The 24,212-nt window shown below is 36.7% G+C and overlaps 1 protein-coding gene across 1 annotated transcript in view; it reads left to right on the forward strand.

The window, feature by feature from the left end:
* Positions 1–24,212, forward strand: part of PREX2 (phosphatidylinositol-3,4,5-trisphosphate dependent Rac exchange factor 2) — a 264,759-nt gene that overhangs the window by 181,106 nt on the left and 59,441 nt on the right. The window contains exon 35 of the mRNA XM_008062862.1: positions 4,585–4,699. Coding sequence (XP_008061053.1) covers positions 4,585–4,699 — 115 coding nt within the window. The remainder of the gene's footprint in view (positions 1–4,584; positions 4,700–24,212) is intronic.

Below are 24,212 nucleotides of genomic sequence, written 5' to 3' on the forward strand. Positions count from 1 at the left end.
CTAGTTGTATTGGCCCCCACCTGAGGACAAAAGGTTTCACGATGACTCAGTGGCCAATTAAATGCTTTCAAATATATGGGTTACTGCAAAGCTTTCACACAGAAACAATCACACAAATGTATTCACAAACAGGCAGTAATAGGAGAGAAGGATGTATGAACCATGTCAAGGAGCTGGAGAGACCAGCACACTGACTGACGAGCCAGGCAAGTCTGGATTTCCCTTAAAACATCTACCAGCAAGGGAGGAAGGGGTGGGCTCTACTCCCAGCAGAGCTTCTGGAGGCCCATGGAAAGGAAGCCTCAGAGCTCTGATGGGTAGGGCTTCTGCAGGCATTTTGACCAGAGTCAGTCTCTTTGCTGTTTCTATGGCCCACCACAGGAATGTCTGTGGTCATTATCTTAGCCATTTTTTGACTTCACATTTCTGTTCGGTCTTGGGAGCGCTCAGCTACAACAGTTGCTATCACCTCAGTCTGTCATACATGTGCCTACACTTTGAGAAGTCAGCAATTTCACTGCGGGTTTAGTCACTTGTCATAAGGGACTGCGTTTTGAGACATTTAGAAACACAACACATTATTATATGTCACACAGCCATTTCCATATGTTGGTCTTAATGAAATCGGCAAATCTTGCTTTCCTCACTGAGGGATTCTGTCCCACTGTGACCATTTCTGGGGAATTACAGCAGTACCTGTGCGGTATCTTATTTAACAAATAAAGTGTGCTATCAAAAGCAAGTGTTAGTTGATTGACACTATTCTGGAAATTATTCTTCAGAGATCCTGTGTTTTTCCTGATTAATTCCTTTCTGGGAAAACCTTCAGATGTATTTTGAGTAAGTGGAAATACAGTTAACTTTCAGTCTTAGAATAATTTAGTCTTCAATTTTCTCAAACATTCTTTAGGTTTTCCTTTTTGGCTGACTTACCTAAATTTAATGGAATGTGTGTTTTTCTTCCTTTAATTCAAAAGTGGTAGAAGTAAAACAAGGAAACAAACTTAAGGTTTTATTTTAAATACTGCTCTTAATTAAATGCTATTAAGTAAATGTAAGTATTTATTTAACAAAATATGTCAATTTTTTTTGAGAACTATGTAATTTTATGGATAAGACCTAAGGAAATTAGGCAAGAAAATGCTTTAAAAAGACCAAGGTTGGAAATTAACACATTATTATATATTTAACTGGCTTTTACTGAGATTAGAAATTTAATTTAGCAAAATGTTCTGTTTTCTTTTTGCATAAGAATAAACAAGCTATTTAGCTAAAATAGGAAGTGTTGTCTTCCTTACTCTTCTTTGTCATATGCATTTTCATTTTTAAATATAGAACTCATCTTGTTTGGTTCATTCCCCATAACCCTATACTTGTGCCACAAAATTCTTGCTGAGATTTTTGGCAAAATTGTTAGACACTTTTCCTATTTAAAAAAAAAGTATGCAATTATGAATTTTTAACTGCCTTGTTAATTTGGAAATATTGTCAAGAATGTAATGAAAATGGCAATTTTGGGGATTATAGAAGTATTTATTAAAATTATGTTAAGTTGTGTTTATATAATTGTTCTTATATTGTTCCAAGCTTTGGGACAGGACTGGCCATTCTGGCCAAAGTTGAGCTATCGAGACCTTTATAAAAATTAGATTCTAGGTGGTTCCTCCCACTACCCCTCGCCCTATAGTTCCACTGTTGCTCCTTCCAGAGTTTTGCTAGTGTTTCTGGTTTTAAGTCACAGATTGAAGTGTCCTTGCATGGACCTTTCTCTTCATTACCCAGACTTTCTGTTTGGCTAAGTACACTCATGTGTATCTATAGCTCATGGAAATTGAATTGGATGATATCTGTAGGGCATATGGCACGTTGCCTAGTACATAAAACTCATTCAATAAGTAAGAATAGTTATAGGCTACTTAATACTATTATTTAATTAAATTCTTTCTCATTAACCATAACTAGTAGGTACTGTTATTTTCCATGTCAAAAACGCAGAGCCTGAGGATCTCAGATATTAATTAACTTGTCCAAAATTCTCACAGTAACTATGGAGCAGAAACTGGAGTTTTACTCTAATGCAAAGACTTTCATCAGCTTTCCAACTAGTAAGAGTAATTCACATTAAAGTATGAGTATTGATAGACTGAATCTTGGATATTCGCTTTTCACAAATAACAGCTTGTTAATAGAAGTGAACGTGGCATGTATTTAAGGGTTGTTTCATCAGGGAGACTTTTATTTCTGGTGTGTATTAAGGACCAGAAGTTTGCCAAGCCAGTTACAACTATTCTAATGAATGCAGATAAAGGGTCTAAGAGGGAAAGCTTCTCCTTTGCCCTGTGAAGGTTTGCTGAAAATGAAGTTACGGCAGGCAGATTAATAAGAAAAAAGGCAAAATTACAAAATTTAATGTGCACAGGGGAAAAAAATCACAGGAAAGTGATTACCTGATAACCCAGTGAGGTCCAGATGTTATATTCCCTTCTTCATTGGGGAAGGGGAGACAGAGAATTAGGAGGTAGTAAAATTATTAGACTTAATAGACCCAGGAAACAGAAATTAGCTTGTAAATGATTTTGTTGGAATTTGAATGAGCTAGAAAAACAGATATTATCTTGTGCAAAAGTTCTTCTAGGTGAGGTTACATTCCTCAGTCTTCTTTCCTAGGATATATTTGAGGGAGGGGATGGAAGGCAATTCTGTTCTTGGCAGGTTCAGTCTTAAGGTAGACAAGGGAATATCAAAAACAAGCCTCTTCTACTATCTGCTGATTTGCAAGGGCCTTTAATTTAAAATGATCACTATACTAACGTATCATATTTTAGGGTAAAATTCCCTGGGCTTCTTCCCAGAAGGCATAAGGAATAAACAAATAAAAAAAAAAATCTGTGAAAGAAGCCCACAGATTTGATTTTCTGTACTGATATAAATGTAGTGTGCTTTCTGTCTAATCTTCCATAGTTGCTTTTCTCAGTTATAAGCCACTTATTTAATATTTTATTTTTTTAAATTTCAAATATAGCCATGCTCTTTTAAAATTTTATTATTCTCATCAGTGCTTTATAACTCTGCCTAGTTTAGAGTATATACATAGCTAAAACTAGCGCTTTCTTATTTTTGCTCCAAAAATGGCTATAACAGTTTTTCTCAATTTGAATAAAATTCATTATTTAGTTTAGAAACCATGGAATTTCACAGTTTTGAAATGAGATTAATTTTTATCAATTTTGAAATAGTTTGTAAAAAATTGAGGCTCATAAGTGGTAATGCATTTCAAGGAAAAATAATTTACTTTTCCACATTGGACCCATTATCATCCCTGTTGTTGGCAACCTTTGCATTGGAAATCATATATTTCTGGGCCCTTTTCTGTGATTTAGCTCCTCTCCAAAATTTTTTAAATGTCACCTTATAAAATTTAAAGGAAAAAGAAACATATCATCAAAATATTATTGAAAAGGAAATCTATATTAATCAAAAGACATTTAAAATTAGTGTGATATTGCATGCATGTTTATTCATTTTTAACTAAGCTGACCATTTGAATAGAGGTGGTTTTCTAAGATTTCACTTCATCGATACTTTTTATTTATTACATTAATTGAAACTTTAAGAGAATGTGAATATAGAAGAGTGTCAATTTCTTTTTTTTACTCTGACATATGTGAATGCGCAATGGTGCCTTTCATACATGTTTATAAACACTCAGTATAGAATGTATATGTGTGTATATATATGTATAATATATATGAAGTTTGAGTTTACCTTTACAAAGAACATTGTAGGGGAGGAAAAATAATTTTCTCTCTTCCCTTCATAGTTCATAGTGTTTAACAAAGATTGATTAACAAGAGAAAGTCAAATTGAAGTCTAATAACATGTATACTTCATATATATATGGGAGATACTCAGGGAAAAGTGAGTACATTAAAAAAAGGTAGCTATGAATTCAGGCTACAAATACCACTGTCAAATGAAACAAAGGAAGAAGGATTTGGGGAAGGCCTGATTATAAGGAGGTGACCAAAAATCACCTTAGACAAGGGTTTAGTTTTTGTGCATGTAAGAGTCTCTTATGATTTAGTTTTCTCTTCCTAGTACAGGGAGGGGGACACTCTTACAAGGAGAGATTGCCTTTTTAGACTTAAATTTTTTTATGAGAGGGTAACTTCTCTGTTTTCTGAGTTTGTCCTGTGTCTGTGTGTGGTTTCTCAAAATAAGTAGATCAAAATAATCCTTATGCCAATGAGGTATATTTTGGGGTGGTAAATTTTGGTCTTCTACAGTTGTATTTTCGGGTGGCATATTGTGGTCTCCTACAATATATACAAAATGTTTTAAAAATAGAGGACAGTTTAAATTAGAAATTTTCTTTGCCTGCTTGACAGAAAAATTGCCAAATGTTTGATATTTATTTTGAGAGTGAAACAGTTTCCATTCATTTTTGGACTAAATACAATTTCTTGCATAAATGTTCATACTTGGAGCTACTTGACATATTTACTAAAGTCAATAAAATTATACTAAATATGGAGAAACTGAGTAATAAAATTGCTCGTAAAGTACATTTATTTATTTATACAGCACTGGAGAGCATGGAAGGATATTATTATAGAGACAATGTTTCCGTGGAAGAATTTCAAGCCCAGATAAATGCAGCCTCGTTGGAAAAGGTCAAACAGTACAACCAGAAGCTCAGGTATGTAATAGTCCAAGGTTTTGTTTGTTAAACAAGTCTCCATATTTTGACAGGAACACATGAATAAGATTTTGACAATATTCATTATATTAGATTATTAATGATGATAATTTATTTGATATAAAGCCCTCCTATCTAGGATTAATATTTCAAATATTCTAATTGGCTATACTTTCTCCAAATAAAAATAATTAAGGGAAAGTATTTTCAACATTTTTATGCTAATGTTTTGATTTCTGAAGAAGAGGTTAAACATATAGGAGATCATTTCCAGGAAGAGAAATCACTGATGTATATTATAGTGTTATCCCCTAGGAGGGTTTATGGATTAAGGGTAAAATAGGTTCATTCATGTGCCATCAAGCAGCTGGCACCACCCACTCTGAAAGAAGTATTTGTTCAACAAAGAAGATATGAGTGGTCATGTGCTTGGTATTGTAAAAATGTGTACTTTCAAATATATATCTTAATACTTGCATTTTACTCCCCCCTAACAGTAATGTTACTAGTACAGTGATAAATGGCAGGGAAAATTAACCAAAGTAATTGAAGGGAAAACATATAATTCAGAAACTGTAATTTTCAACAAGTATTAGTTATATGTATCTCCTTATAAATTACTTTGTTGACACTTTCAAAAATTACTTAACAAAATAATTTTTAAAATTATTTTTATTTTTAAAAGAAAAAATAATTTTTCTTTATTTTAATGATCTATTTATAATTCAAAAACACTATTTTGACTTTTTTTCCCCGGTAGACCTAAAAGGAAGAAGCTGAGGCAAAATTAATATAAGTAGAGAATTTACTTAGGCCAGCCTTGAGGATTACAATCCAGGAGCATAGATTTAAGTTGCTCTGAATGTACACTTCAGTTAGCAGCAGTTACAAGTGGATTTTTAAAGGCCAGAAAAAGGGGGACAGGGAGTTGGCTGTTATAAAGTTGTTTGTCAAGAATTCAGATTGGTTTACAGAAATAGCATTGATTAGTGATTGGCTATATATTAAGCTATAGAGTGTTGGTTATAGTGTCTGGTGTGGCATTATTAGGTTGACTTATAGCTACTTGTGGCAATAGCAAGCAATGTCAAGAGATTAAATACATAACTGAAAGGGGATAGTAGAATATGATTGCTGTCTCATTTTAATGTCTCTCTGGGCGTGATAATCAAAAAGACTTACATTTGTCAGATAAAAGTTATTTTCTCGTTTCCCCCTATTGATGAAAAAATCTTTCTTCTTAAAAGTATGGATGATCAAAATATGTGTGTCAAATTCATTACCCTCCCCTTCTCACTGGGAAGGTTCATTCCTAGGTAGTTTTATGAAATGCATTGATCTATGACTACTGTCGCTTGTTGAGTCATACCTAGTCTTCAGAATACCACAGATATAGTTTTCTCAGAAGAAGTAAAACAATGAAAGATATATGGAAATATAATGCACATAAGAATTGTTAGGTTAAAAAAAATCCTAGCAGGCCTCCAAAATGTTAGGTCAGTCCTGACGAGGGGTGGGGGGGAGGTGTGTGATCCAGTGATGCAAGAAAGATGCAAAGACTTACACAGAAGTTAGGAAAGAAAATAAAGTTTATTTGGGAAGTAAATTAGAGAGAGAGAGAAAAGATTCACCTCCCCAAGGTAGGGGAGAGGGCCAAGGCTAGGAAACATGGTGGCTATGGCTCAAAGAGCCACGTGGACCCACCAGAGTTTAACAAACAATGGCAACTGCTGTTTGAAGTTGAATTCCTTTTAATCCTTCCCTTTGATGGGAGCAGGTCATTAAGGTGATTGGGTGGTCGTCTGCTACACATCATCAAGGAGGGCAGGTAAGCACAGGTACTGATGTCAGGTGATGGACAGCGGGTAGATGGGTGGGTTAGTCACATGACTGTTGCCATGTTGATAGGGTCTGCCATGAAGGTCATGAAGGGCTGATTAGGTTAACTTGTTGACAAGCAAAACAAGTTGGGGAGGGGGTTGTAAAGCAATTATCAATAGCAACCTTTGAGAAACTAACTGGTTTTGTCCTTGACTAGTGATTAGCGGGTAAATTTAAGTGAACTGCTAGAAAAACATGACAGAACAAAGCAGTGTTAAAATGACTGCTCATTGGGTATATTGACTCCATGTTATGTCTTTTAAGAATTATAACAAAAAATAAGATATATGTGCCAGAACACATAAAAAATCGATTCCACTGGGGAGCCAACTAAAAACATCATGAAGAAAATTAAATTCAGGTTCTTCTGTAGAGACTTCTTTTTTTTTTTTTTTTTGAGTTGGAGTCTCACTCTGTCACCCAGACTGGAGTGCAGTGGCCGCTCCCGGCCACCACAGCCTCGGCCTGCTGGGCTCCGGTGATCCTTCCGCCTCAGCCTTCCAGGTAGCCGGAATTACAGGCATGCATTACCATGCCCTGCTGATTTTTTGATTTATTGTAGAGATGAGGTCTCGCTGCCCAGGCGGGTCTCGAACCCGCGGGCTCAGGCAATCCACTCACCTCAGCCTCCCAAAGGCGCGGGATTACAGGCTGAGCCACCGAGCCCGGCTTGTAGAGACTTCTTATAACCAGGAAGTAATTCATGATTTAGTCCAAATTGTAGGCAAATAATAAAACTCAAAAACAATGGCTAGGCTAGAATCTAATAACAAGAGTACTGTAGTTTTCTTCTGAAACAGAACTTTTTTCTCTAGTTCTCCATTTCTACCAAATTTTAATAGGACAAATTTATGTGTAAAATAAGTTTTAGTATAATTACAGTTGACCTGTTTATTTGGATAAAGTTCAACAAAAATAGTGAATGGCTGTTTAGAGTCTTTTAGGTTGGCTTTGCTGCAACTTTCATAAGGAATCTCAGATTAGACTTTTAAAAGCCTCAAGGCTTTCCAAGCTGAAGATTTGCCATCAGACTGCCTACAAGACCTGTGTGTATCGGGTGGATTCCTCTCTTCTTGAGGTCCCAAAATAACTTGAGATTCTTGGGCCTGTCAGAAAGTGACATTCTTTACTTCACAAAGACAGAAGCCTTGTAAGGGAATCAAGTAGACAAGGAACAGGCCAATCTTTCCCAGAGGCTTTTAAAAGTCAACCTCAATTTCTCATAGCCGTCGGGTCATATCTGAAAATATGCCATTCCAGTCAAAGCCTTGGTAAAATAACCAGTGTATCTAATTGTGTACTGTTACAAAATAAAACATAGTCTTACTGAACTTATGCAAACAACTATATTGCCATAAACTAAGAATACTCATGAATAATTCCAAATTTTGGAGAAATCGGATAGAGAGAATGGCAAATGTTTCTGTTTTACTCACAAAGTATACTTTATCCAATTGCTATAAGCTCAAATGGCTCAAAAAGAAAATAGAAGTGTTCTTGACTCTGGAAAACAAAACATAGTAAGACTCAGCAATGTTTCAAACAAAGAAATCATAAAAATTTACTTACCTCCTCTGTTAGTTTAGTCCCATGTAATTAATTCTTATTTTACTTAATATTGGGTTAGCAATCCTTATGAACATCTCAACTTTTTAATTAGAATCCTGAAAGTTTTTTTCCTAGTCTAATGGCATGATCTCCAAAGTAATCAGATACAGATAACTGCATTCAAGAGAATTTGTCAGCCCTTTCCATCCTTGGCATGAACCTCTGTAAAGACACAACACTAGGATTTTACTTGCATGTAAAGAGCTTTTGGAAAATTCATGAGAATTACGTAATTAACTGTGGGAATGACTTAAAATGGTCATTAAGACATAATTGAAAAGGAAATTTAGCTATCTCTGTGGCCTTCAATAATCTAATCATAATTATTACTGATAACATATAACAAAACATCATAATTTTAGGAATCTCATATAATTTTTGAACACATATTACTGACACATTTACAGAAATATAATCCAAGAAATAAAACACCATTTTTTAAATGACAATGCTTCCCCTATATTTTTAAGCCTTCAAATAAGTCTAATTTGCCTCTTATGGACTTTCAGGGGTTACTTTTGGAAAAGACAATTCTAGAATTTGAGATTTGAATTGGGGAAGTATGTTAAATATTTAAGGTTTAAAATACTTGTTTGAAAGACGATCACAAGTTACTATAAAATAATATTTATTTAGCCAAAATGATAATTTAAACACTTCCAAAAGCAAAAACCTTTACTCTTTGATAGAGAGGAAATTTAGTTTCCGAAACAATCAAAAGACCTAACAAAGATAGCATGAGACCAACAGAATCTATCTTTTCCTCCCACTCCCCCCCTTTTTTTGGCAGTTTACTGAAAAGGTAAACAAAAATCTATTATCTCTTATTAGTATTGCAGAAAACTCTTATTCAAAGAGAATAACAAATTCTATCTTTGCATCAGTATTTTATTAATGCTAAAGCTAATATTAATAAAAACTTATAAACAAGTCTATCCAATCTCAATCGTCTATGACTATACAAGATAAGTGTTCCATAAACCTTTTATCATTTCTTACAATTTTCTATTAAAGAGAAGATCGACATTCCAAGAAAACCCTATTATTCTGACACAGGGTTCCAAACTCTGCCCCTGCATGTATGTGATTTTTGATATTAATGTTCAACTATTGGGGAAACTAAATAATCTCCTTTTAACTTAAACAACTCGATCACACACAAAATTCCTGTAACAAGATCACTCTTCCACAAATTTTCTACAACTTGCTTAAACCTTCAGTTCAGTCCAAAAATTTTCTTTCCTATCCCCCTTATCATTTTGAGTACACAAAATTCTCTCTTAAATAAAAGAAAAATTACGATTTCTTTTTAACTTTCTTTATATCTTTCTTTATACACTCCACATATAGATGCTTTTCTTTTATATCTAGTAATTTTAACTTAATTTTTTTATATCTAGTAATAATAATTACAATTTTAACTCTTAGTAACCCTAATTTCCAGTGGACAATACCTAGGAGGTCAGTGTTTTTAAACTGATTTATACTAGTATTTGTAGATGAAAGCTATTTTATTTTTATCTTAGAAAGATAATTTTTTAATTTTTGTTTACTAACATCTAAATGTATTTAGCCTTTCTATACCATTCAAATATATGATGTTGGAATGTACAAACTTAAACATGTTTAGCAACTAACATGTCAATATTTTCACTTAGAAATGATTCACATATTTTATGATTATCTATTTAATTTAACCAGACATGACCTTAAGACTTTTAAATTACTGAAAATAATTTTGAAACTACGACACGGTACTTTCCCCGTGTCTTCCATAGTTGTTTTGGGTCCTGAGTATCGACATGGAGCCCAAAGATAGCTATGATGAACAGGGCCCATTGGAGTTCTGAATTTATACACCAAGTAGAGAGCTCAGGACAGAGGATAGAGTTGTGAAGACAATGCCTGTAGGATCTGACTCCTCCCTTATGGCCAGAAGGCAGACCCGTGCTGGGAAGGAAGGGACCATGTTCAGCTCTGAGGACTTATTCCTAGGCCTCACCATAGCCACTTGTTCAGATCCCAGGATCTGCAGGCTCAGATCTAAATACATAAGCTCACAGAAAAATTAAGCAAGTATTAAAATATCATAAAAGCAACCGTTTTATGACCCTATAACATCTAGCAGAGACAGTATAAACCTGTCTTCCAATAGACCCAAGCAAAAATGTCTACATTGAATTAGGAAGACGATTCTATTTTACCAACAATTTAAAAAATATCTTGATTTACCAAAGATTACTAGAGTCATAATGATCTTGTAAAGCATTTGGGTTATTTAATTCATAAGTGCTCCTTTATTTATAAGCCAATTTGGTGTCACACAGACAGTATACAACAGAAGTATGTACACATATATACATAATAAAATAGACAGACCTAAAGATCTTACAGCATTAGTTTTAAAAGTTTAGCCATAGCTGGGCTCGGTGGCTCAGCCTGTGATCCCACGCTTTGGGAGGCTGAGGTGAGTGGATTGCCTGAGCCCACGAGTTCGAGACCCGCCTGGGCAACTTGGAGAGACCTCATCTCTACAATAAATCAAAAAATCAGCCGGGCATGGTAGCGCATGCCTGTAATTCCGGCTAAGAAGGCTGAGGCGGAAGGATCGCCAGAGCCCAGCAGGTCGAGGCTGCAGTGGCCGGGAGCAGCCACTGCACTCCAGTCTGGGTGACAGAGTGAGACTCCAACTCAAAAAAACCCACAAAACTTTAGCCATGAGTTAGGTAAAACTCACTAGTTTAAAATAACAATTGGATTCAAACTGTGCCTTTGTGAATGGAAAAAGTTAAAGTTTATCTCACATGGCTGAAGTCTTTACTGAGTTTTAGGGATAGGGGTGGCAAATTTACACCTCAAGGATAGATATAGAATTTAAGATTTTAAAAGAGGAAATTGGGGTGTGCTAGAGCAAGATTAAAAATGAACGTTAAGGTGACACAAAAGAATAGGAATATATTATAGGATTTTATAAGGAGATCAATTTCATTTAAATAAATAGTTTTTAGTTTAATCTCTGTTTCCAACTAGACCACTGAACTCAAGGTGGAACCCATTAAGGAATAGGGCCAGCAAAGCATTTGCAGGTTTTAGGGCCTAATAATTTAAATATGTGAATAATAGTTGCTGTTGGAAGGCAGAGCATTTAGATTTTTTGAGATTAAGGATTCTACCTTTTTACTGAATCCTGAATCCTCAAAAAGAGGGAAATGCCATGAGACCAGGCTGAGCAGTGCTTCCACAGTGTGCTTTGCTACAAAGACTTCTCTAAGTGTTTAAATCATATCTTTTTTTTTATTTAGATCTGCAAAGTAACGAGTAGCCCCCTGTAGTAATGTCCATTTACTGTCAGTAATTGCCCTTAGCCACCACCAAAACTGGAGCTGTGCCAGTGACTCCTGAGTCATCACACATGTCACAGTCAAGTTCTCTTTCACAGTACACAATCATCCCTGGCACCTCCAGAAGCCGAAAAGAATATGGTAAAGCAATACAAGAGAGCAGAGTTCTAGACTTGAGAGGAATCTGTCCAGGACTCTTTAAACTTCACAGAAAGACAAAAAGGGGTCAGTGGTGCTTTTTTCTATGTTCCTAATGAATCTGATACATTAGATGCCCCTCCCCCCCCCCGTTCCTTTTATGGGGTACTAAAGACAGCAAAAAAAAAAAAAAAGAAGAACAAGAAGGAGAAAAATTAGTGAGGAGTAGAACTGGGAAAACAATTCTGAAGAAACAATGCAAACAGGGAACAAGCACATAATTAAAAAATGATTTCCGTCTTCTAAAATATATATATGTATTTTAAATCTCTATATAAATATATATATATTCCAAACAAGATCCAAAGAGAAAAAAACAGAAAAGCTTGAAAAGAAATTCGTGTGTGTGTGTGTATAGTTTTAATATCCGGTTTTAATTTAAACTAACTACTGACCATAGAGCTCTTTTTAAAAAACATCCTTTCAAATATCTTCACTGATTTTAGCCAGGACAAACAGCTGATATTCTGACTTTTGAATCTTTTTTTTTTTTTTTTTTAACTAAAGGTACCTTCCCAGATGGGAAAGCAGTTTTCCGAAAGTCAAAAGTCATGCAAATATCAAACCAAAATATCACAATATCAAAAATATCAAACCTGGTCCCCTGACCAAGAATCAAACCCAGGCCATGGCCTTGGAAGCACTGATTCGTAGCCACTACACCACAGAGTGGAGTGCTGTTTTCTTCTTCTTCCTTTTTTTTTTTTTTTTTGGTAAATCTTGCAGGAGATACAAAAAAAGGCAATTTGAGAATTTAAAAGATTTCACTTGTTCTGATCTCAGCTGGAATATTGCTCAGCTAATTTCCTGAATGTTAGCATTTTAACAAGTATGAGTCATTAATCCTGGTTTAGAAAAAAAAGAAATTATTGCATCTGCAGTTTTTTTTGTTGTTGTTGTTCATTTTCCCTTTTTAGACTATTATCTTTTAATGACCTGTTTTATTGTCCTAAGCAATTGTCAGCTAAGCAACAAAGTTGTATTTTGGAGACCCATCTTATTCATTGGGTGGTCTTTTTAATTGTGCAGAGAAGAGTTCAAGAATCAGGCTGCCTCCAGACCAAGAAGGGATTCCTAGTAACTCCAGGACTGCCACAATAGGGGTTTAGAAAGAAAGGGTCAAAGACTTGGGAGATTTCCTCAGGTAGTGGTGATTGATATCTTTTGTTTACCTCCTGAATAGAGGCAATTTTCTCAGAATTTCTCTCAGAAGCTTTTTAGGTGCCATTGGAAGTAAGTCTCGTATTTAATTTGTCTGGATCTAAAACCCACTTTTTCTAATAGTGCACACAAATAAATTATTTTAGTTACTTCTTAAAAATACCCCCCTTTTTAAAAATCATTGTTGCTTATGACCATCCTGAGTTAGTTGGTTCTACTTTACTAGATATTTACAAGAGGATGCCCTATAATGTTATATATAACTCCAGCTGGTGTTTAATAGGAATTGGTCATAAATGAAAAATCAAGCTTGAATTTCAAGAATAGGAAAGCTGCTGCAATTTAAGCATTGCTATGTAAAACAAGACCACAGCTGCCTGACCAGATTCAGTCTTTTGACCTGAACCCTGGCTGTAAGACAGGGGCAGAAAAGCTTTGACACAAACTCTCCCCATCCTGAGACAGGTGGATAAAAAGCAGTTGTTTGCAGAATACTTTACCCAAATCAACTGTCCAAAGACATAGACCATAGCCCTCATTCTCCCCCGCCCCATGTTGGAGTCTTACTTCGTTGCCCAGGCTGGAATGCAGTGGTACGCTCACGGTCACCCCCAGTGTCGACCTGCTGGGCTCCAGCGATTCATCTGCCTCTGCCTTCCAAGTAGCTGGAACTACAGGCACCTGCTACCACAGTCACTAATTTTTTGATCTATTGTAGAGATGAGGTCTTGCCAAGTTGCCGCGGGCTCAGGCAATCCCCTTGCCTCAGCCTCCCAAAGTGCTGGGATTATAGGCTTGAGCCACTATACCCAGCCCACTCTTAGAGGGTTTGAAAAATAGCCCAAATAAAGTCTAGACCTTCAATCAAAGAAGTCCAAATTTAGGAGACCTCACTGGAAACAGTGAGACTTCTGAAGATGGAATGTTTGTGCTGGTCTCAAGAGTCGTTTTCTTTTTTTTTTGAGTTGGAGTCTCACTCTGTCGCCCAGATTGGAGTGCAGTGGCCGCTCCCGGCCACCGCAGCCTCGAACTGCTGAACTCCGGCGATCCTTCCGCCTCAGCCTTCCAAGTAGCTGGAATTACAGGCGCGCGCTACCATGCCCAGCTGATTTTTTATTTATTGTAGAGATGAGGTCTCGCCAAGTTGCCCGGGTGGGTCTCGAACCTGCGGGCTCAGACAATCCACTCACCTCAGCCTCCCAAAGATGCGGGAAGTGTCGTTTTCATAGAGAAACTCCAGGTGGTCTGGAGGTGTCACTGCGAATCTTGCCAACTTACACCAGATATGTCCACTTAAAAAGAAGTTAAGGCAAAATTAATATCAGTAGAGAGTTTATTTGGGCCAAGCTTGAGGATTGTAGCCTGGGAGCATATATTCAAATTGCCCTGAGCAAGTGAGTTTTTAAAGGTACAAAAGGGGGACAGAAGTTAATCTTGAATTTTTAAAAAGTATGTCCACTGGCTAACAAACACTGATTTGAGAAGCTTAATTCCAATCTGGTAAAAATCTTTCAACTGACAACTCATGTCACAAAAGATAAATTTTGCCTTCATAACTGACAAAATATATTTTTAGGTTAGCCTTTAAATAAAAATACAAAATTAAAGCATTTGTAGAAAACATGTAGCTCTGAGGGTACAATTCTAGACTCCAGTTTGAGAAAATGGGTTTGGACCATTGCTATAGCAATTTGACTAATTTCTTTGTCAGGAAGTACCTGAGTTGTTTTAATCTACTCAGGACTTTGCTCCCAGATAATAACTTTAAACCACAGGTCTCACTATGTCACTCTTTTGCTCAAAGCACTTAGGTAATGTCTTCCACCCACCTTCTACCCCTCCCCGCAAAAGTCATGGACTCCTTAGCATAGGCATCAAGATCTTTCATGACTTGAACCAAGGTTGTTTTCCTCTACAGATGCATTAGCAGTGCTGTGTTCTCCTTGTTTCTAATCATATGTGGTACTCATCCTCTTCCATCACTTTTCACCCTTCACTTCGCATCTGCTTCCTCTGTCTCCAACTGTTTATAAAACTTCTCTTGTTATGATTCAATATTTAGTTCTAATATAGTCCTCTTCCTACATTTTTTTTTTTTAATTATTGGCCTGGAGTAAAACTGGGCACTAGAGTTTTTAGAAGCTTCCTCGTAGCTTCTACTGTGCAGCCCAAATTGAAAACCAATTCCCTCGATTTAGAGTAGTTCTCAAAATATGATTCCCCAGACCAGCAGCATCAGTATCATCTGTGAACTTGCTAAAAGCTCTTGGAGATGCCCAGCAGTCTGTGTTTTGACAAGATGCTGGGCAATTCTTAAGCACATCCAGATATCAGAACCACTGTTCTTGGCCCAAGTGAATTTCAGATCACTGTACTAGTCTTTCATTTTACTGTATTTATGGTTATTATACAATTCAGTTTTTCTCCATGATAATACAGTATGTGTACAGATTTCTCATCTTTTCATTCTTGTGTAAGGTTTTTGAGATGAGAACAATGTTTATCTTGATTACGTTGTCTTTGTCAAAGTGTTTTGCCTAAGAAGCTCTCCATAGATGTCTGTTTAGTTGCATTCAAGTATTCAAGTATATCTAGCAGAGGAAAGTGGGGATGTAGCCAACCATATAACTCCTGGGGGGTATTTAAAATATATATATAATATACACTTATATATGACAGATAACTGGCAAGATGTTTAGCTATGATGCTATATTAAGAAAACACCATCCATGTTAATTACATGATACCCTGCTCTCATAAGAAACATGTTAATATATCTTTATTGGAGAAAGCATTTTTAAAATCACAGACTTCTCAGTACAAATTAGGTGCTTTTGTTAATGATTACCTCCTATAGATCCTCCTTGCTATATATTAGATTTCCTTTGCACAGGAAGACAGTGATCTTTCTCTTTACTTTCAATAATGTCTTCTCTTCCTGTTTATTTCTTGGATAAGGTAGTAATTTCTTCCTTAATTTTTTCTATTACTCCGCTCTGTAACCACAAATACTCCTAAATTGCTCTTGGACAATCCACTGTTAGTTTTCAGGGCCACAGGTGACACTGACCATTTCTTTACAGTGTCTCTTACTACTTGTGTTAAAAAATAACTTTGCTGGGCACAGTGGCCCACACCTGTAATCCCAGCCCCTTGGGAGGCTGAGGAGGACTGCTTGAACCAGGAGTTCAAGACCAGCCTAGACAACATAGCGAGATCTTGTCTCCACCGAAAGTCAAAAAATGAGCCAGGCATGGTGGCACATGCCTGTAGTCCCAAGGAGGATGAGGTAGATGGGATCACCTAAGCCCAGGAGGTTGAGGCTGCAGTGAGCCGTGATGGTGCCACTGCACTCCAGTTTGGGCAACAGAGTGAGACCTTGACTCATAAAAGAAAAGAAACCGAAGGTGTCAGCCTTTCATCATATCCCTTATGCCTTTTATCCACCTTTGGTGGAAACCATTTCATTCTGGACATTAATTTGTTTATTGACTAATTGGATCTTAGAAAAGTCCTTTTTCCTCTTAGCCTTACAACAAATACATTCTTTATTGTTTTATTCAATAAAGAATAATCTTTCTTTAGATTACAAATTTCAGAACCCAAACTCAAACTGGTGTAAGCAAAATACTGTGTCAGCTTATGTAACAGCGATAACCTGGGGTTGTGGCTGCTTCAGGCACAGCTCAGTCCAGGGGATGCAGAGGGTAATAGGTCTTCAAGATACCATTTCTCTTTCCATCTGTTGGCACTTCTTTCCCCTGTGTGGGCTTCCTTTTCAGGCATAGTCATTTCACATTTGGGTAAAGATGTTTACTACAGACCATGGTTACATTCTCAGAAGAGAAGGTACTGACCTTCCCCCTTTCCTAGAGCTCCAGCAAAGAACCTGACTAGGCAGTGGGAAACACATATTAGCCAGACCTAGATCCTGCACCCATTCCTGGTTGGTTCTGGTCCTAGAGAGGATGAGTATGCTATCCTAAAGAGCAAGGGTAAGTGTGCTTAAGCTGGAATTACACTCCAGGTATAAAAATTGCTCCAGAACAGCAAAGAAGAGGTGGAAGTAATTTTCTACTTAACAGATAACTGTATACCTACCAAATTGTAAGGAAATATTGAGAGGCAGTTACAATGCTAGGGGAGTTATGTGGACTGTTTAAAAATCCAATGTGTTCCATCTTATCATTTCCATTTTAAGAGAAGCTTAAGGTTACTGAGATAAGTGGTAAAACCGGGATTTGAATCAAATTTTTTTTTTCTTTTTATTGCCTATTGCTTTGTCTTTGTTTTTGTTTTACTATATTTAGGCCACCTTAATGAATAGAGTGAACTTTGTACACCAAAAAAATTCTCTGTTACTTAGTTCTGGTGTCATATCTCCTCAGTAGTCCTTAGTTTCCCTGACTCTGTATCGTTAGTGATGCATTTGTCTGTCTTCAAGAGGTTTCCATTCTTGTAAGAATGGAAAAGAAAGAAAATGAACAGGTAACAAAATCCATAAGCAAAGCATTTCAGACAATGAAAATGGCAGTGAAGAAAATATAAAACAAGTTGCTATATCACAAGTTAGTAGTTTAGAGGGGGCAGGTAGTTGCGGATGACTTAAATATTAGGTGATATTTGAACTTTAGCCTGAATCACAAAGAAGACAGCCTTTCCAAAATCTGAGAGAAGAGCTTTCTAAAAATGGTGAATTGATGAATACAATTTACAGGAACAACCTTGTCATGTTTTGAGGAAGACAAAGACAGGTGGGATTCTAACATATTGAGGAGAGCAATACATGTTGAGAGAGAGAGGTAGAGCCTCAATCATGCAGGACTGCGCTGTCCGCTATTGCAGGAGGCTGGGGTTGTATTGTAAGTACTGTGGAGAAGACATTGGAAAGGTTTTATTGAATTGTTGCCTTCCATTTGAATTTCCTGCATCCATTTCCAATAATAATAAAAACAGTTAAAGTTTTCATGAGGTGGTATTGAAGTCAGCCAACGCCAGCTGGCTGGGCTGACTATTCCTCTTCCAGTCTCCTGTGGAAATGTGAATGGAGACGTGCATCTGGGGAGCCTTTGCCACATACAATATATCCCTGACACTATTGCCTGGAGACACTCCGGTTCATTTGTTACCCCCAATGAACAAGGTTGAGCTCACAGAAATGCTTGACAGCTGCTTCTAAAATATAGCCTCCTCCCGTGCCAAGTCAGTTGGTTAATTTCCTTCTACTTACTAAAGAGTAACAGCATATAACTTGGGGATCTTGACAAAGAAATTTAGGAGAAGGGGGCATTTCTATTCCCTCCCTTCGCTATTCTCACCCTGTTTTAATTCTCTCTTTTCTACCTAAGTCTTTCTTTTTGAGTCCTTCTGACCAGGAGCTATCATCTCCATCAGCCTCCTTTTCCCCCGCTGGAATTTCACTCCAGGTATAAAACGTGCTCCAGAACAGAAATTACTTAAAGGCAATTTATCATTACCAAACCTTTTCATTTTAATTCATCCAGCTTATTGGCAGGATGGTGAATGAGATAAAATGAGATAAAATGGAAATGTGAACTCTGGTCCTTGTATCCGGACTTGGATGAGTTTGAGGCGCTTAGATTATTATTTTTAAAATGTTATTTTCAGTATGAAGTGAACATTAAAATGAGACAAGAAAACAAAAAACAAATTGTATATTTATTACTAAGATTATTTTTATGTGAAATGACAGTTTCATACTGATTTTTTTTTTTAGGACTTGGGATTTACAGGGAAGAACCAAAAAATTTTTCAAAGCAAATATTATCTTATGGTATGCCTTTGTGAATAAAGAATGGCACATATTCTTTACAGAAAATTTTACAAGTCAAATATAATTTGCATAACAAGTAGAAGGAAGGTAGAGATTTTATTTACGTTAACAAGAAATATTATACAAATACAAGTCTCAGAGCCACATATTTTGGGCAGTTTTTCAGTTAAGAAATGTCTGGCCAGAGGTATGTGTTTTCACTATTCCCATGATAGCACTTTTATGAAATGTGTCACTTCTCACTACTTCTGCAGAAAGAAAAAGATATATCAGTGAGAATGCATGCTGTCCTGACATGGGATGGACGTGAAGGATATCAGGGACGTACTGTCATTTCACATCTTTATGCACAACTGTGGAACAGCATGAGAAGGGGGAAGGAGCAGAAGGAATTCAGCTTCAATATTCCCCGTCCCTGGGCATAGACCATATCCCCATTCCCTGCTCTTTTTTCCCTACAGAGTCCTCAACTCATAAAACACTGCTTCTTATTCCTTGTTTGGATAGCAAGCAGTATATCCAAGTTTGAAATGGAAAATTTTGGATGTTACTAGTGAGAATCTGTAGAAACCTCCTTAAGTCAATGATAGTATGGGCGTAATAAAATCTGAGAGCAAGTGAGAGAGAGAATATTAATCAGCATATAAATAATGCTTTTGCCTTTAAATTGTTTTTCTATATTGAGCAGTAGCTTTTAAAGATATTAACTGATGTGGGTCCTTTTCAAATTAACCAGAAACATTCCAGAGCATATTTATCTCCTCTACAGCAGTTTTATATTTGTTTTCCACTCTGTCCTTTAGCAGAATTTCATTTTCTTAACATCTTAAGATGCATTCACATTTGGTTTATCTGAAACTAGCCATAAACCAAATGTGTATATTCAATTCCTTTCTGTTTGCAGACTGGAAACACAAAGTTGTCAGAGTTATACATTTTATTTGAGAAGTGGTTCTTCTTTCGCAGGAGAAAACAACTAAGTCTACAAAAAACTTAAATGGGTTTATAATGCTTAAAAGTTTTGTAGACTCCTGTGCTATACATGAAATACGTAAAGAATCCACCATTTCCAAAATATGTTATACTTAAGTGACAAATTCCTACACAAAGTAAAACTAAAGGAACTGCTGGATACTTAGACCTGTTGAACAAATGCTGCATTCCTACCAAGTACCAAGGACAATTCTTCATGTTGGGTGCATCGTGAGAGATAAGATTGCTACCTGCCAAGAACATTTCATCTGTGGGTTATGGTAAATATTAAACAAAATTTTCACTAACAATTTATAGCATTATGTGAGACAGATTATGTAGGCAAGGTGTAAGATGCTATGCATGTGTACAAGACAAAAAGCAGTCTTGTTTTATTTTTTTTTTTTAAATTGGAGTCTCACTCTGTCACCCAGACTGGAGTGCAGTGGTCGCTCCCGGCCACCGCAGCCTCGACCTGCTGGGCTCAGGCAATCCTTCCGCCTCAGCCTTCCAAGTAGTTGGAACTACAGGTACGCGCTACCACACCCGGCTAATTTTTTGATTTATTGTAGAGATGAGGTCTCGCCAAGTTGCCCAGGCGGGTCTCGAACCCGTGGGCTCAGGCAATTCACTCATCTCGGCCTCCCAAAGTGCTGGGATTACAGGCTGAGCCACCGAGCCCAGCCAAAAAGCAGTCTTAATTGGCAATGAGATGATGATGATGGTTGAAGGTTTCAGGAATGGATTCTTTGAGAAAGTGACCCTTAAGCTGAGATCTGAAAGAGGAATTGGGGTTACAGTGTTAGGGGAGAAGGGCTGGGAAATAAAGAAAGAGGTTATTTTCTAACAGAGGTAACAGCAAGTATGAAAATCCTAAAGGAGAAATAATAAGATTATGGAGGCTAGGATTCAAGAGGCAGGGAAACCTGAAGCAGATCTGTGAACAGAATCACCACGTTCCCCTTTACCTCCTTTGCATCCAGCTCTTCCTCATCTCCGTTCAACTTAGCCTTCACCAAGGACACATTTCAGCTCCACTGTATTTGCTGAAATAGTACAAGTATTTAGGACTCATCTCAAGTGTATCTTCCTGTTGAATGCCTTTCGTTATAGCCTCGGGGGAAATTAATCACTCTCCTCTTTAAAATCGAACCTCATTAATGTCATTTGTTTTATTTGACTTGTGGATTATTTGCCTGCTTTCCTCCATACATATTCAGGGGAACCAGATCCTAGTTCCCCACTGTGCTCGGTACATATAAGTACCAAAAAAATAGTTGGGTTGAATTGGAAATCAGATTATTCATAATACATTGGCCATCTTTTTGTGGTATTATCATTTTATTGGACTTATTACAGTATCAAGTCTGCTTTGTTTTATATCCAAAAAATTCCAGGCCATTTGAAGGATGCAGATGCTGACTCTGTTGGAGACTTATCAAGAAAATTCATCATCGTAGCCAAGGCTCATAAATTTCACATGAGACAAGAGCAGATAAAGTTGAAATTGTAGTGACACTTTGAGAGCAATATATCTCTTTTTCACTTGACAAACACTACAATTCTATTAAACCTTGCCACTATTGCTTTACTGAGAATATGATATAGCTGTATTTACATGTATGCATAAAATCTTATTTAATTTACCTGGACTGTACTTATTTGAATTTAGACTAATTCATTTGCCTTCAAAAAGTTGTCAGTATAACTAATATTTATTTTACTTTTACCTTAAATAAATTGTTAATGCAATGTTTTGATAAGGGAACAAAGGAGATTCCAATTATCTATGAGTTTTTATATTTTCTATGGTAAGTCCTTTATTGTGATAGTATTTATAAAGGTTGAACGGATAGTCTGACTGACAAATAGAGGCACATAAATTCAGCTTCAAAAAGAATTCTTTGAAGAGGATCACTTTCTATCTCAAAGCAAAAAAAAAAAAAAGAAAGAAAAAGCTATTGTTTTTACCAAAGCGAAAGGAAGATCAGAGTATTTTGCGCTCAGAATTTTCTTTGGAATAAATGAAAGCTGAATGTGTCACAGAGAAAATAAGCATACCCCCAAAGAGTCAGTTAGGGAGATATACTCTGTGAGGAAAAATTGTCAGTGCTTATGGAAGCAAGATTGATTTTTATTTTTAACTCTGCTGACTCTTCTATCTGATCACAAGGACAGACCGTCTTAAAAATATATTCAAGGCATCTTAGTCAAGCTCTCTTGGTGATTTTTTTTCCTATTTCTTTTGTTCAGTTCTTTTTCGCTGACATGTGAGACTTCTTTTGTCTTGTGGATGTCCCATGGGAGGTGAATGAATGATTATAAATTATCCTTTCAAAGCTTTGCACCAATCAGAAAATTTAGGTTGGGCGCAGAAGTTTTGATAGAAAAGACATGATTTTTAACTTAATATAAATTAATATGGGTTTATCAAAGCTTATGATTGCAATTATGTTTGTAAAATTAGCTGCCTGGTTAGACAGACCACCTAACTTCAACTGAGGGTAAGGTTCTATCTTATATAGGTTCATATTTGTGAAATTCTGTCAGTCATTTAGGAAAAAAACCAAAACACATTTTTGCTTGGCTTTGGTAATTTCAAGCAGAATATTTTCCATTTTAATTGCCTTGTCCAATTCCTACCCATCTTTCTTGACACACCTCGATATTTGCCCCCCACTTCATGAGGTCTTCCTACCTCCAGTAGTTATGTTCTATATTCTGTTACATGCTTCTATGATAGCATGTATCCCATTATGCATTATATTCTTTTTGTGTGTGTCTGTTTTTTCTTTTCACCTTGTCTTTTTCTTTTTTGTTTATCTATTGCTGATAAAATATCTACTAATAGATGATTTTAAAATGTTTGTATGGCTGGATTTGGTGGTTCACGCCTATAATTCTAGCACTTTGGGAGACCATCTGGGAGGATAGCTTGATAGGAGTTCAAGACCAGCCTTGGCAACATAGTAAGACCTCATCTCAACGACAACAACAAATTAGCCGGGTATGGTGGCATGCATCTGTAGTCCCAACTATCGGGAGGCTGAGGTGGAAGGATTGCCTGAGCCCAGGAGATTGAGGCTGTGGTGAACTGTGATGGTGCCACTGCACTCCAGCCTGGGTTACCAAGTGAGAACCCTACTCAAATAAATAAGCAGATGGATGAATAGTTAGATAGACAGACAGACAGACAAAATGATGACAGAGTGAGATCCCAACTCAATGGGTGAATGAATGAATAAATAAGTAAAATAAAATGTTTGTATGTATATAAATGCCCAGAAGTTAGGACAACCAAACCAGGACACAAGATGTAAACAATGGCAGGTTCCTAACTAACATCATTATGATTTAACACACTACAAGAGAATAGTATGGATTCTGGTGTCGCTGTTGGATGACTCCTTCTAGCCACTTTCATTCTGTTTTGGGAACTGTTTCTTAGAGTTTAACAATATTTACTGTCAGCTGAGTGCAGGCCTGTAATCTCAGCTACTTGGGAAGCTGAGGTGTGAGGATGACTTTAGTCCTGGAGGTTGAGGCTGCAGTGAACAAGGATCGAGCCACTGCACTCCAGCTTGGGCAACAAGTAAGACCCTGTCTCAAAAATAAAAAAGGAAAAATAATATTTACTGTGTCCTTCTATACAAGTCCAGAAATGTGCATAGCACTGAGGATACAGAGATGAATCAGACAATATACACTTGAGAATCTTAAGGGAGAGAAAGAGTAAATGCAGGAAACAGTTTGCTTTAAAATACTCTACTAAACACCATCGCTGAGGTAACAGGATACCCAGGGAGAACAGAAGCGGAGCACTTAGGAAAGACTGCAGAGTTCAGGGACTGGGGGTAGTTCTGACAGATGACTGCTGGTGGGCCAAGTGAAGGAAGAAAGAGAAGCTGTTTCAGTGGGAGGAAACAGTACAAGCAGAGGCACTGCGGGACTATAATGGTGAGGAAGGGCAGAAAGTGAAGCAGGAGGGAGGGCAGGAATAGGCCATGGAGGTCCTCAGATAGCAGCTGAGGAGCTTACTCAAGCCTGTAAATCGGGCTTTTGGCCTGTTAGTTCTAAGCAGGGTGGGGCAGTGGAAGAAGGGATGCATTTTAAACTGTGCACCCTGGTGGTACCACTGAGGACAAAACTAGAGTTAGAAAGACTGATTAGAAAACTTTAAAGAGTTCAAGCAAGTAATAAAAAGAGCACTAAGCAGATAGATACGGAGTTGGAGTAGAAGAAAAGGGCAAAGGGGATTGAAATAGTTGGAGTCTTAATTGTTATTTGAAAACAAAAGTATCTCTGGAGGGTGACTCTGAATCAAGCTCACTAATGTATGGCTACCCTTATAATGAATGTTTCTCATGAAGTATTACGTATTATCAGGGAAGGAGGATTCATCTGTATCCATTTTGAATGTCATCAAAATGCATTATCAGCCATATTCTTTTCATAAAATTCCAAAATAAAGTATCAAAATACATGCCATATAATATTATATACAATAATATATGATTTTGGTTATATAATGATAATTGAATATTATTAAATAAAAATG

The sequence above is a fragment of the Carlito syrichta genome, unplaced genomic scaffold (genome assembly GCF_000164805.1).
Source record: "Carlito syrichta isolate Samal-C Ts95f unplaced genomic scaffold, Tarsius_syrichta-2.0.1 Scaffold305870, whole genome shotgun sequence".
Taxonomy (NCBI): domain Eukaryota; kingdom Metazoa; phylum Chordata; class Mammalia; order Primates; family Tarsiidae; genus Carlito; species Carlito syrichta.